The sequence below is a fragment of the Octodon degus genome, unplaced genomic scaffold (assembly GCF_000260255.1).
Source record: "Octodon degus isolate 3935 unplaced genomic scaffold, OctDeg1.0 scaffold00387, whole genome shotgun sequence".
Lineage (NCBI taxonomy): Eukaryota > Metazoa > Chordata > Mammalia > Rodentia > Octodontidae > Octodon > Octodon degus.
Genome location: NW_004524963.1, coordinates 48,763 through 60,952, shown reverse-complemented (window position 1 = coordinate 60,952; position 12,190 = coordinate 48,763). Strand labels below are relative to the sequence as shown.

At 55.1% G+C, this 12,190-nt stretch overlaps 1 protein-coding gene across 6 annotated transcripts; it reads left to right on the top strand.

Annotated features, from left to right (window-relative positions):
- Positions 1-553: 553 nt before the first annotated feature.
- Positions 554-11,474, top strand: LOC111814637 (leukocyte-associated immunoglobulin-like receptor 2). Of its 6 annotated transcripts, none has more exons than XM_023708538.1 (5): positions 554-759; positions 1,165-1,200; positions 4,056-4,340; positions 8,768-8,818; positions 8,950-9,182. In XM_023708538.1, exons 1-5 carry the CDS (start codon positions 726-728, stop codon positions 9,084-9,086), a joined length of 543 nt encoding a protein of 180 aa, XP_023564306.1. In that variant the 5' UTR covers positions 554-725; the 3' UTR covers positions 9,087-9,182. The 6 variants fall into 6 exon arrangements, with proteins under 6 accessions (XP_023564306.1, XP_023564307.1, XP_023564303.1 ...); XM_023708536.1 differs by having other exon boundaries at positions 559-759; positions 4,056-4,403; XM_023708539.1 differs by lacking the exon at positions 8,768-8,818 and having other exon boundaries at positions 556-759.
- Positions 11,475-12,190: the final 716 nt, after the last annotated feature.

Below are 12,190 nucleotides of genomic sequence, written 5' to 3'. Positions count from 1 at the left end.
CCTGGCAAGAGTCCCTGCTCTTCTCCAGGCCGCACAGCACCCGCTCTGCACCCAGCACACCTGCAGCCAGCCAGCCAGCTGTGCAAATTTCCGTGGTTGCACAGCTCTGCTCTCCCACTTACTTATGCCCCCTCATTTAAGTACTCACCCAGAAAGGGCATTGCCGATCCGATGGTAGTTGTGTTTCTAGCATTTGGAGGAATCTCGTTCCCCTATCCCACAGCCTGGGCACCGTTTGCATTCCCAGCTGCAGCAGTAAGCGTTCCAGCCTCTCAACCTGCTGTGAGAGACAGGGTGGGCGATGGGCTCTGAGGAGATGGTCTGCAGAGGAAGACTGTGAAAATCTCATCTCTAGGAGGTGTGTTCAGTGTGTTTACTGTCTCGTGGGGCTGTTGCAAGGACCACAGTCCTCACACTGGCAGGAGCGAGCCGTGGTTCCCATTTTCAGTGTGAGGAACTGCTGGCTTTTGTGTCGCAACACCCTGCCCACAGCCACTGCTTTGAGAACTAGAGGCTGTCCTGTGCAACCACCTTCTGTCCTCTCCTGAAGATTCATAAGGAGCCTTCCCCCATCTGAAGGGAGGCTGCCTTCTGCCCCTGGGCAGTTAGGGACAGGAGAGGCAAGGGAGGCCGAGCTTCCCTGAGTGATGCTGTGAGGGAGAAACTGACTGGGTCCCAGCCTCCACATCCTGGCCTCGTCTCCTCGGAGCCCTCAGCTCCGGGTCATGCCTCCACAACCCATCTCCCTCCTGGTCCTTGGTGAGTTTGTGACAAGGGGAGGGTTGGAGGGACCAAGGCAGGAGACTTGGGGAAGAAGTCCTGCTCCCTGCTCAGCCTGCTGCCAGCCGCCAAGTTGGGGCTCCCGCTGGACAGCTCAGGCTGCTCTTCCATGCCAGCAGGACTCAGGGGCAGCAGAGGACTCGGTCCTAGAAACAAGGCCCTAGGTGTGCCATAGGTGAGGTTCTGGAAGGTCTGGGGAGCGCAGAGCCTATGTGCATGGGGCCTGAGGGTCTTCCATAGAAAGCAGGGTCAGGGCCTCGTGTCCCCGTGAGGTGGGGTGGGGTGGTTACCATCGGACACAGAGTCCTGGGCTCTGCCGCGGCCCTGCTGCTCCACCCTTCAGGAACTGGGCACCGGGCATTCCTAACTGCGCTTCTCTTCCAGGGCTCTGCCTGGGCCAGGAGATCCTCACGCAGGACGGTGAGTCCCATTAACTCTGTTGGGCAGGAGGGAGGTGACTTCTGGGCTGGGGTGTCCTACCCAGGTCCCTAGTTATTACAGGGGCAATGTGTAGCCTACAGCCAGCTGCCTTTCCCATTATTGTTTTTTTGGGGGTGGAGAGGCACTGCCTTGTTTTGCAGTTCAGGCTGACCTTGTCCTCACTACCTAACTAAGGGACTCATGGTGATCCTCCTGCCTCAGCCTCCAGAGTGCAGGGATTTTAGTGCAGTGCCACCAAAGCCATCCTCTTCCCATTTTCTCATTGTCTGTAGTTTTTTTGTAAAAATAGAAATAATAATTGCTTATATGTATGCTTGATGGAATGAAGTTTTTATATAATGTCCATATTTGGGAGAATTGAATTAGGCTCCTATGCATCTCATTGGCTTGTTTTCATGGTGACATGTCATGTCTGCCCTCTGAGCCATCGGAAATGTGCGCTGTGTCGCTGTGAGCCGCAGCCAGCCTGCCCCGCCCGCCCCAGGTCTCAGGAGCTCCCCGTCTGCTCTAGGTGCTGTTCTGTGCCTAAGCATCAGCGTGGTCCCTTTCCATCTGGGCCTCCCCTGGCCTCTGGGAGCCGCAGCTCCCCCTCAGCTCCTGACTCTGCAGGAGGAGATGAGGTTGCGTGGCCCTTGCCCCGCGCAGACTCAGCCCACCTGGCAGGATGCCTGCGTGTCCACCCTGCGTCACTGCTCACAGAGGTCCCTTGTCTCTGAAGTGTGAGGGGCATTGCACTCTGCCTGCCCCCCACTCTCCTGGTCCGCTCATCCAACAGGTGACCTTTGGCTGATTTGTCTCTCCGGTGAGGCGACTGGTGCAGCAGTGACCGTGGGGCGCAGGTGTCCTGGTGACACGCTCAAGTGCTCACGGGAGATTCAGCCCCAGCAGGACGCAGGCTGAGCCCTTGAGTTTTGAACTGCTTCGGCGCCCAAACTTGCCCTTGCTTCTCTCGAGCAGGAACAGGAGGCCGGCCCGAGTGAGATGGGCTCCAGCGGTCTGTTTCTCTTTCCACGATAGTTCAGTTTTATTGAAGCAGTTTGTGTTTACAATGTTGTTCATGTAAAAAACTGCTCCTCCTCAGACGCTTGCCAAGGTTTAGCTTCAGACAGAAGCAGCGCGGCTCAGCTCTCAGGTCTGGGCCTGGCTGTCCCCTGCGCACTTCCTTCTGCCCGTCAGGCTGGGGCGCTTGTCCCTAGATATCTTGACTTTCTATCACTTTTTCAGAGGCACAAGCTGCACTCAGCTCGCAGGCTGAGCTTTATTTTATTCAATTTTTTGGTACCTGGAATTGATCCCAGGAGCATGCGCTCCCCAGGCAGGCGCTTGTGCCCTGAGCTGTCTCCCTATCCCAGGCTGAATTTTAAATTGACCCATGAGTCTGCACCTATTTACCACGTACAGCATGACATTTTGAAACAAGTAGACATCACGCAAAGAGCTCATCAGCATTACCTGGTGCATCTTCTTCCATGCTGAGAGCTCTGTAACTTGCCTCTGAGTGATGGGCAAGGCCACGACACCCCGTTAGGCCACAGTCTCCAGGTCCCTGGTGGATCTCCGGCTTCCTCCTCCTGTCCAGGGGGAGCTCAGCTTTCCTTGGTGACCCTGTCAGGTGGCCATTCTCCTCTGCTCTCCCTGGGCCCTTAGCACAGGGAAGTTCCAATCTTCCTGGGCACAGTGGGCACCCTTCCCCAGCACCCAGGGTGGGCAGCTCCTCCCTCCTGGGCCAGGTCCCTGCCCTCCCCAGGACACTCATCTCGGGTGCAGCTGGGCATGGGGACAGTTATCTGTCAGTGTCTGGCTCTGCCCAGTGTCAGCTCCAAGGGCGGGGACTGTGTCTTGGCATCCTGCACTTGTGGAACTGTGGGACAGGGAAGGAGACCTGGGACAAAGAGGAACTGCTATATGGCTGAAAGGGTGCAGGAAGAAGGTAGCAGGGCCCCCTCCCAGCCACTTCCTGCCAAGGGCTGCCTGGTGCACTTGTTCCTAGATACCTGGACCCTGGTCACAGCATGCCAGATTTCAGCTAGAGTGAGTTGAGACAATTTAAGGAACATGGTTAATGAGACCTGCTGTGCTTGAAGAACCTCAAGAGCAAAATAAACTGAGTGTTCTCCCCACACAGCAGTGGGAGATGCGAGGAGTCCACGTTACGGAGCCGGATTTCCCATTCCTCCACCCACGTACGCTTCCATGAACGCACCCTGCGGTGCCGCCCAAGTATTTGCAGCTGGCATTTAATAGTTAGTTGACACCTCTTAAGTTTACATATTTATATGTGAAGGGTAAGGATGAGGTCGGAGCAGTTATGACCTTGCCTTTATGCGTCAGTAGGGAAGAGTGAATGTGGGTGGCTTGATCCTCTGCAGCTCCTGCTCTTATAGACCTTCCTCTTAGGGGCTACAATCTCATCTTCCCTAGCTCCACCTCAGATAGGATAATCAGGGAATAGAAATGAGGCTGAGGTGAGCATAGGAAACCTCGAGGAAACCCAGAAGGTCGCTCCCGGGGCCCTGGGCAGTGTGTTTATGTAAGAGGCTCCACAGTAGACTCCTCACGGACCCACTGTCCTCACTCTAACAGTCCTGGGATACCCAAGCCAGACCCAGGATGTCCCCAGGTTGGGGATCTCTACTGTGAGGGTGTAGGGGTGAGAACTGGGGTGCACAGGGATCACATGGGGAGTGGTGGAAACAAGTGAAGTCACACTGGCTCATGGCTGCGCAGCTCTGTAAGTTTGCCAGGAACACTAAGTACTGAGGTGCCCCTGAAATGTGCTCTGCATGTGGCGACTTCTACTCGGTGGACACTGAGGCCTGTTCTGCTTCCTTTAGGGCCCCTGCCTGCACCCTCCATCACGGCAGAGCTGGGCTCTATGACAAGTGGAGGGAGAGCTGTGACCATCATGTGCCAGGCCCAAGGGAGCATTGAGCGATTCCGCCTGGAGAAGTGTTCTGCTGGGCGTTGTTCTGCAATTATAGATTACACGACCACTTCATTTTCGGAGAATGAAGCCAGATTCTACCTCACCTTGACGAATGCTGGGCAGTACAGCTGCATGTACCAGAACTCATCCATGTGGTCTTCACGCAGTGAGATCCTGGAGCTGGCAGTGACCGGTGGGGATGTCACCCAGACAGTGCAGTCCCCAACCTCCGCTTTGCCTTCAGATTTGTCCCCAGGTATCTTGACCATGTTCCCACCTGCCCTCATCTGTCTCCCATCTCCCCCTCCTGACTACAAGCCCTCTCCATCCTTCTCAGCACACCTGTCCCCTTCCCACTCCTTGTGTCTGGGGCTGTCCAGCTGCATGAGCCCTGTGCTCTGTGGCTGGTACCTCCAAGAAGGGACCAGGCTGTGTGCTGTCTTTGCAGCCTCTTGTGCCACCTACCAGATGTCCTTGTCCTGAGCATTGTTACTGAGTCTGGCGGCAGAGCTCTGAGCTCAGGTGTGTGGGGAGGACAGAGCCCTTAGCAGGTGAAAGAGGAGCTGTCACTGCTCCCAAAGACCCTTGTGACCTGAGCCCACATGGGGGGGGCGACTGGCAAGCTCAGGGGCAGCTGCTGCACAGCCTGCCTATGAGTTTTGGCCGCAAGGCTGAGCATATTCTCCCAGATGCTGTGCAGTGTGAAGGTCAAGGGCTCTGACTCCGGGCTCAGGAGGAAACCATGGCTCTGGGCTACACAGCTCTGTGCTCAGGACCCTGCATGGGCTTCCCCAGGGGCAGGGCAGGTCGTGACAGCTCCCGGGGTGGGTGATGCTTTCCCACAGGGCGCATGACTCAGGGTCCGCCCTTCTGCAACAGGAAAACCCTTCTTGGGTTGAAATTTGTCTTACAGTGGTGTGTTTGAGGGGTGCAGGCTGGAAGCTTGCTGAGAGTGGGGGGGGGGAAGGTCTGGCTCACTGGAGCTCTCATGGGGCTGGAATTAGAACCAGATACAGAGGTGCACACAGTGTCCCCACACGAGAGCTGCAAACATGAATAGGAGTCTGTCAAGTGAAACTTCAGACCTGGAACTAAAGCGATATTGAATTAATTGCTCAATATTTTAAATATATAAGGATATAATTCAGATGACAAAGCATACCAAAGTATCATTGCAGTGGATATAATGTATGTTACCTATTCAGTGCTATAATCATATTTATAATATATAACAGGGTACTACTATCATTAACATAACCACAACATTGATGGTACATTAAATATATATAATTTATATAATTGGAATAAACCCTATGTTACCTTACATTCAACTCATCAGACTTATTTATATAAATTTAGAATAGATGTTAAAACCAAATTGTGTATGCATTTATACAAACCGTGCGTGACTAGATTCAGCCGCGCTTTACTTGATGACGGGTGCTGTCCCAGCATGTGTGCTCCACCGGGCTCCCTGGGTCCTGGACACCGTGACGCCACTTGGCCAGCCCTGGCTGCCGCGGCCTCTGCTCACCAAGGCCGTGAGCTGCAGACACAGCTCGCAGGCTGCCACCTGCCCCGCACATCACTGTCCACAGCACTGCAGGCCCCTGTGACCCAGGGCAAGCACAGGTCACTGGCTGATGCCTCAGGCCCAAATCTGCTGTGCTGTCCTGGGCTAGGTCACATCTGTGGGGACATTAGGAGGAATGCCAGGCAGGGTGGGGCCGCATCTACTTATGCAAATGGTAGCTGTTAACTGCTGCTGTGCGTGTGACCTGGGTGTCAGTAGGAGGGAGATTCACGATGAGAAGGCAGGCTGAGCTGGGGCAGGGCAGCGGGCAGGAGTACAGGGAGCCCTCCTGGTCCTCGTCTAGCCCAGGGAGTGTGTATTTGTAACCCCATGGAAAAGTGACAGCAACTCCAGCGAATTCATTCAAACCTAGCACTTCGGGCACCACCCCTGGTAAGCAGGGAGGCGCTAGGCGAATGTGCAGTAATGGGGAGCCAAGGGGTCCCAGTGCCGACAGGAAGATGCAGAGCCTGAACGTGCCCTGACCAGGGCCTGACCTGGGTTATATTCATTTGTGAAGAGCGAGTGGATTGAGCACGAGTGACCGTGAGAGCGGCAGGAAGTAGGTGAGGGCCTTGAGCTGGGCTCGGGAGGAGGCCGCAGATGACCTCTGCAACGTGCCGCGAGAAGGACACGCAGAGAGTGATCTGCACGGCACGGCTGCGGGAGGACCTGGTGTTCTGGGTCGCTGCTTCAGTGCTGATGTGTGGTTTTCATACCCTTGGGGGTCATAGGCTCTTATCGAGGGAACATGGAGCCGGGCTCTCCCTCCTGCTCAGTTGGACGTGTTTTGAGGAGCTAACAGGGCGAGGTAGCCTTACTGACTTGTCGCCTTACTTCAAAGAGCACACACTAGCACCTCAGCTGGGCTGTCCGTGTTGCGTAGGGCCGGGGGAGGGGTAAGGAAACCTCCTGGCCAGCAGGCTCAGCCAGAAAGGAGATGATAGCTGCTCCTTCAAGCAGGGTCCCCTGGTGTCCTGCACAGGAGGACACAGCCTGGAAGGGGCTGGGGCAGAGTCCCTCGACGCAGTACGGCCTCTAGCTGTTGCGGGCTGTGAATCGTCTATGGCACTCCTTTATGAGAAGGGCTGTAAGTAAGAAAATAAGCACACTGATTCCAAAGTGAAACCAATGAGAGAGCCTTGAGATCAAGAATAAATGCGCTCAGTTGTCCTACAGCATCAGCGAGCTTGTCCCAGTCTTTAATTTTGGGTATCCCATGTGACTGTCCGTTTTGACACTTACAGCGCCCTCCTCTGAAGGGTGTCCATATCCACAGTCACAGTTTGATGGCCTGCTCCTTGTATGTGGTTTCTGATCATTCCCCAAGGATGGAGAATGTTGTTCTATGGTAAAGGGGTGATACAAAACCAGTCACACTACAGTGACACTCTCATCCTAGTTGCAATTGCAAACTTTCTATTAGATCTTCCATCCAAAGGAGAGAAGTTTTTAAAATGCTCCCTTGGCTTTGCAACTTTATAACAATGTCTCCCTGAGTTTTCCAGCTGTCACCAGCCTTGGGTCCCATTGTCTACAAAGTGAGCAGTTTCTACTAAATGAGCCAGTGCCACAGAGCCCGTAGCTGTCCTGGCTGTCGAGGAGGTTGTGTCTGCTATGGTAACTCCAAGGACCACCTTGGTATGATGGCTGAATCTTGTCACTGAGGGCTCCTCCAGGAGGGAAGTAGTTGAATGAAGCCGAGGCTCCTTCATTCTGGAAGCCAGGCTCAGGCAGCCTGCCCAGGATTACTGCTGTGGAGCCATGACAAGGCTGCTCGGCTGTGATGCAGCGGGGTAGGTGACAATTAGTACAGAAGAGCATATTTTGTTGCCTGCCATCCCCACTAACAGCACATGAGGGTCGCAGACACACATGCTCATTTTCACGTATGTCTGACCTTGTAACACTTCTTTGACTTTTCCTCTAATTATGGCCTTAGAGTCCGAGCCTGTGTGGCTCTTGTGCAGGACAAGGTGTAGGAGGGCGTGGGCGAGGCGTCCAGCTTTCCTTAGAGGAGGTTCAATTTGCAGCTGGAAGGCAGGGAAGGGAAACAAAGGGGGCACCGTGCAGAGGGGGACACCTGGGCTCCTCCTGCGCAGGAAGCCCCACAGAACCTCCCTGGCACGGAGGGGGCTGAGTGCACAGCACGGGAGGGTGGGCGTGAAGAAGCCAGGGTGGGCGCTTGTGGAGAGCTGCAGGGCTCAGGCTGCAGGCGTCATGGTCCCGGCTGCTGGGGGAACAAGAGAAATCAGAGCCAGGTTCCTGCACCTCAGCCAGGCCCAGGGGCTGCTCCCTGCTACTTCCGGTCTCTGTCTTTGCAAGGTGAGCACAGCCCAGTGGGCGGTGCTGGGGGCTCTGCATAGCCACAGGGAAGTCTGAGCTCTTCCAGGTACTGTAATACCTTCTGAGTAAGAGATCTGACTGTGGAGCATTTTGAAAATATCATGTGGACATAAGGAAGTCATAGGTTTAGGCACATTAATAACCTTGCATGTTGGTTGGGGACAATACTGAGCTTACCACACAGAACACACCCGCCCTGAGCACACACACGTCTGCCCACATGCGAGTGCTGTGACCCAGGGGCTCCTGCCCATGTGACAATCCCTTCAGGAGGGCTAATGTGACGTTAAAGCAACAAGCGGCCTGGCTGGGTGGTGAAGGGGAGGGAGCCCAGGCTCCTGCATCTGCTGTGCTCCTGGAGTCCAGGGGCCTGAGGGCCGGTCCGGCATCCCTGGTGCCTGGATCCTCAGCAGGCAAAACAGCAGGGACACAAATCCAGGACGATTAGCACACATCTTTGTGCATCCCAGCAGGAGCTCCCTGGACCACACTGTGATTCTGACAGCAGCTGTGAGGTCAGAGAGCACAGCGAGGCTAAGGCCCACTGGGCAGAGCAGGGGGAGCTGGCTGGGGGCAGAAAGGCCTCATTCCGGGCCACATGAAGCTGCTGGCTGTGTAGGAGACACAGAGCTGTGCAGCTCAGGAGGGACCCTCAGGTCTCCTCACGGCCTCACAATCCTCCTCCCTGACCTGGTTCTCAGGAACAGGTGAGCCCCCCAGCGCATCACAGAGCAAGTCAGAGCCCAAGACAGGTGAGTAGGAACTGTCGGTCCTGGGGTTGAACCCAGGTCCAGTCCTGTCCAGGGAACATAGGTGGACATACGTGGGGTGGCAGTGAATTTTGCCTGTCCTGACCTCTGTGACCTCTCTGTCCCCATCTCAGCCTCACGGCCTCAGGATTACACGGTGGAGAATCTCATCCGGATGGGCCTGGCTGGCCTGGTCCTGGCGGCCCTTGGGATTCTGCTCCTCCAGACCCAGTGCGGTCAGAGAAGGACCCAAGAGGCAGCCAGGCCGTGAACAGCAGAAAGGACTCATGGAGCCCTCAGAGAGGGAGAGCCTTGGGACAAAGACAAATGTCTGTTCATCCCGGAATGTTCTGGTCCATAACTGAGGACATCTATGTTTAAAATGTGCAGAGAGCTATAGTGGTCGCCAAGGCAAGAATCCTCTGGCATGGGGCAAATGTCCTTTCTCCCGGAGCTGTGGGGCCTCCCGTCACCTTGCCGTGGGCTCTGCTGCCTGCCCCTCCTCTCTGCTCACCCCCAGGATGGGAAATTGTGCCCCAAAGACCTAGAATTGGTTCATCTAATGGAACAAATGAATAAGCATTGGATTTTTCTATGAAAGCAGAAAGTGCAAAATGATGCCCTTAGACAGAGCGAGCAGGCCTGGAACCCAAATGTGTTTATGCGCTGCTCTGGCAAGGTTCCTGCTGAAATCTAACAATGTGGACATGAAGACCAGTTGGTGCGAAGCAGAGGCTGGGGGTGGGCAATGCTGGCTGGCTCCGAAGACTGGCTCTGGGATAAGAGGCCTGCTCTGCAGCCCTTCCTGCCTGCTGTGTATGTCCTTCTCAGGACCAGATTCAAATGCCAGGGTGAAGGCACCTGTGCAGGGTGTGGGGTGAGAATCGCCCCTAGCTGGTGTTGTCGAATTCCCCTGCTCATTGCTGGATTATACATAAGTGACAGACATGCCGAATAATCTGCGGTCCACTTTGCTGTAATCCCTGGTTCGTTCCGGAAGGCTTCCCTTTCTGTCTTTGTTTGGTCCCATCATGCAGATTTGCTGTACAGCGATCCCTGCAGCTGGGAACATTCCCCTTGTTGCTCCCCAGCCTGTTACCTTGCTCTTCCTTTTCTGAGCCTCTTGCAGCTGGGAGGCAGCAGTTCAGGGCTGGAAGGGAAGGAGAGGGGACAGCCTTGTCTTTCTGTTGAGCTGAGCAGACAGCTTTCTGTATTCTGCAAGATAGTCATGAGGCAAGCTGCATGCTCTTTGTGCACATTCACCATCAGGCTGTGAGATATTGGCTCCTACTTTACCCCTACTTTTGAGAATGAATGGGTTTGAGGTGCAGACAGATGCTTGGTCTGCCAAAGCGGCTTTCTTATCTGAGCACTTAGCTTTTCTACCCTGCCACTGTTGGTAATGGATGAAATCACTGTCTTTAGGATTCAGAACTGTACTGCACATGTCACCTGAGTCCCACCTGCTGTGGTGAAGTCTCCCTTGTGCCTGCTGTGGAGAAGACGCCCTGAGGCATGGCTGCCCCACCCCCCAGCCCCACTCGTCCCCAGAGACGCCCACTAGGAACCCACACCGAGCCCTGGGCCTCTCTCTTCAGACCCTGCAGCAGGGCTTCAGGAGGTGACCAGTGGTGAACTGGACACTGAGCCCTCACGCAGTGGGAGCCAGAGCTGTGTCCCCGTGGTCCATGCTGGAGTCCAGCACTCAGGCCCTCCTCAGCAGACAGGGACCCAGCCTGCTTGGCTCCTTCGCCTCAGGCCTGGGGAAGTCACTGCAGAGAGCCTGCCGCACCAGGAGGCTTCCCTCAGGAGCACCTGGTCTCAAGGGCAGGACGGCCCCCCTCCTGGAGGGGCAGCAGGAGCTGGACGGCTCTACCAGTGGCCAGGAGACTGGATGCCACAGATCAGTCCCGTGCGCGAGGGCGCTGCAGCTGCTTCCAGGAACCCCTGGCTGTTTCAAGAGACCCAGCTAAGTGTCTAGGGTCCCTGGCTGTCTTCAGAGCCCCACTTCAGACCTGGCTGTGTCCAGGGACCAGCTAAAGCTCCTGTCGCCCACATCATGGTAGAGATGCTCAGCTGACTCCTGAACTGCGCTGAGGTCCCCCAGGCACCGGAGGCATCCCCAGGGAGCCACTCTCCCTCAGGTGCCCTCTGAAGATCTTCCTAGCAGACCCCAAAGGCCCCCAGATCTCCTGCTGACCCCGAGACTGGGCTCTGCTATTGCAGCGGAGAGCTGGGCCTGTTCTCCGGCTCAGGCTTCACCTGGGCTCTGGGGTCGCCGGGAGGACTCGATATACACAGAGTGACGATTGCGCAACCAGGCCCAGGGATGGGCACCCCTGCTTCTCACAGTCCCATGTCTTGTTTGTGACGCTGGGGTCCCTGTGTCTGTGGCCGCTACTGGGGTGAAGTGGGTGGTCTGAGGGACGGGGCTGGATGCAGATGGAGCTGGCCCTGCCCACCCAGAGGGCTTGCGTCTGCACCTCCTCACTCAGGTAATGACCTCTAGGGCCGCGAGGGGGCGCGCGCGCTGTCCTTACTGTAGTTTCCTTCTGGTTAGAATCCTTTGCGCTATGAAAACTTGAAGTAGAGAGATCACAAATTTGAGGCCATAATATTGGATTACTTTGCTGAATTCACGCACCTACAATATTTGAATGGCAATGGAATACCCATAGCTGACAAAAGTAAAGAAAAAGGGGGTAGGATATAATGAAGGAGCATCTTATAGTAAGATAGATAGATAGATAGATAGATAGATAGATATAAATATAGATATGTATCTGTATATACAAAATAGGATAGATAGACAGCTACTTTCTCTTAGTTCAAAGAGAAGAAAGGTTGGAACTAATAGCGTTTAGACAAGATATCACAGCTACATATTGTACTATGAATAATTACTACGAAGACAACAATATGCAATGTATTAATTATTGTAACTGTACTACTAATCTGCTTTGAAATTGTCTCATTGCTATTTCTTTCTCAATAAAATTAATATGAAAAAAGAGAGAGTGAGGCCTTTCACGGTTTCCTGAACCCAGGAGACCTGGGGACATCCCAGAATTGTGCTGCTGCGGGGGCGGCGGGCAGAGCCGCGCACAGACCCCGGCGTTCCTTAAAGAAGGGAGCGGAACCAGGGCAGCAGAGACGCGAGCTGCTGTGGGCAGCCTGCTGAGCCCGGTGCTAACCCACTCTCCGGGCCCTGGGAAAGGCATTAAGGGACCTGGAGCTCGCACCGCGGAGAGCCTGGAGTTACACACAGTAGGTCATGGTCTGGCCCGCAGAGAGCTGCCCAGGGCAGGCCCGGCCCGCCCAGCAGAGCTTCAGCCCGCCTGAGACAGCACTGAGGGCCTCGGCCAGCGGGTCCTG

Excerpts from the sequence above, each read along its gene's own strand:
- LOC111814637 (XM_023708534.1), top strand. The coding sequence starts at position 726 with ATGCCTCCACAACCCATCTCCCTCCTGGTCCTTG. Across the intron at positions 760-4,055 it reads CATCTCCCTCCTGGTCCTTG|GGCCCCTGCCTGCACCCTCC; the intron begins GTGAGTTTGTGA and ends TGCTTCCTTTAG. Across the intron at positions 8,819-8,949 it reads CAAGTCAGAGCCCAAGACAG|CCTCACGGCCTCAGGATTAC; the intron begins GTGAGTAGGAAC and ends TCCCCATCTCAG.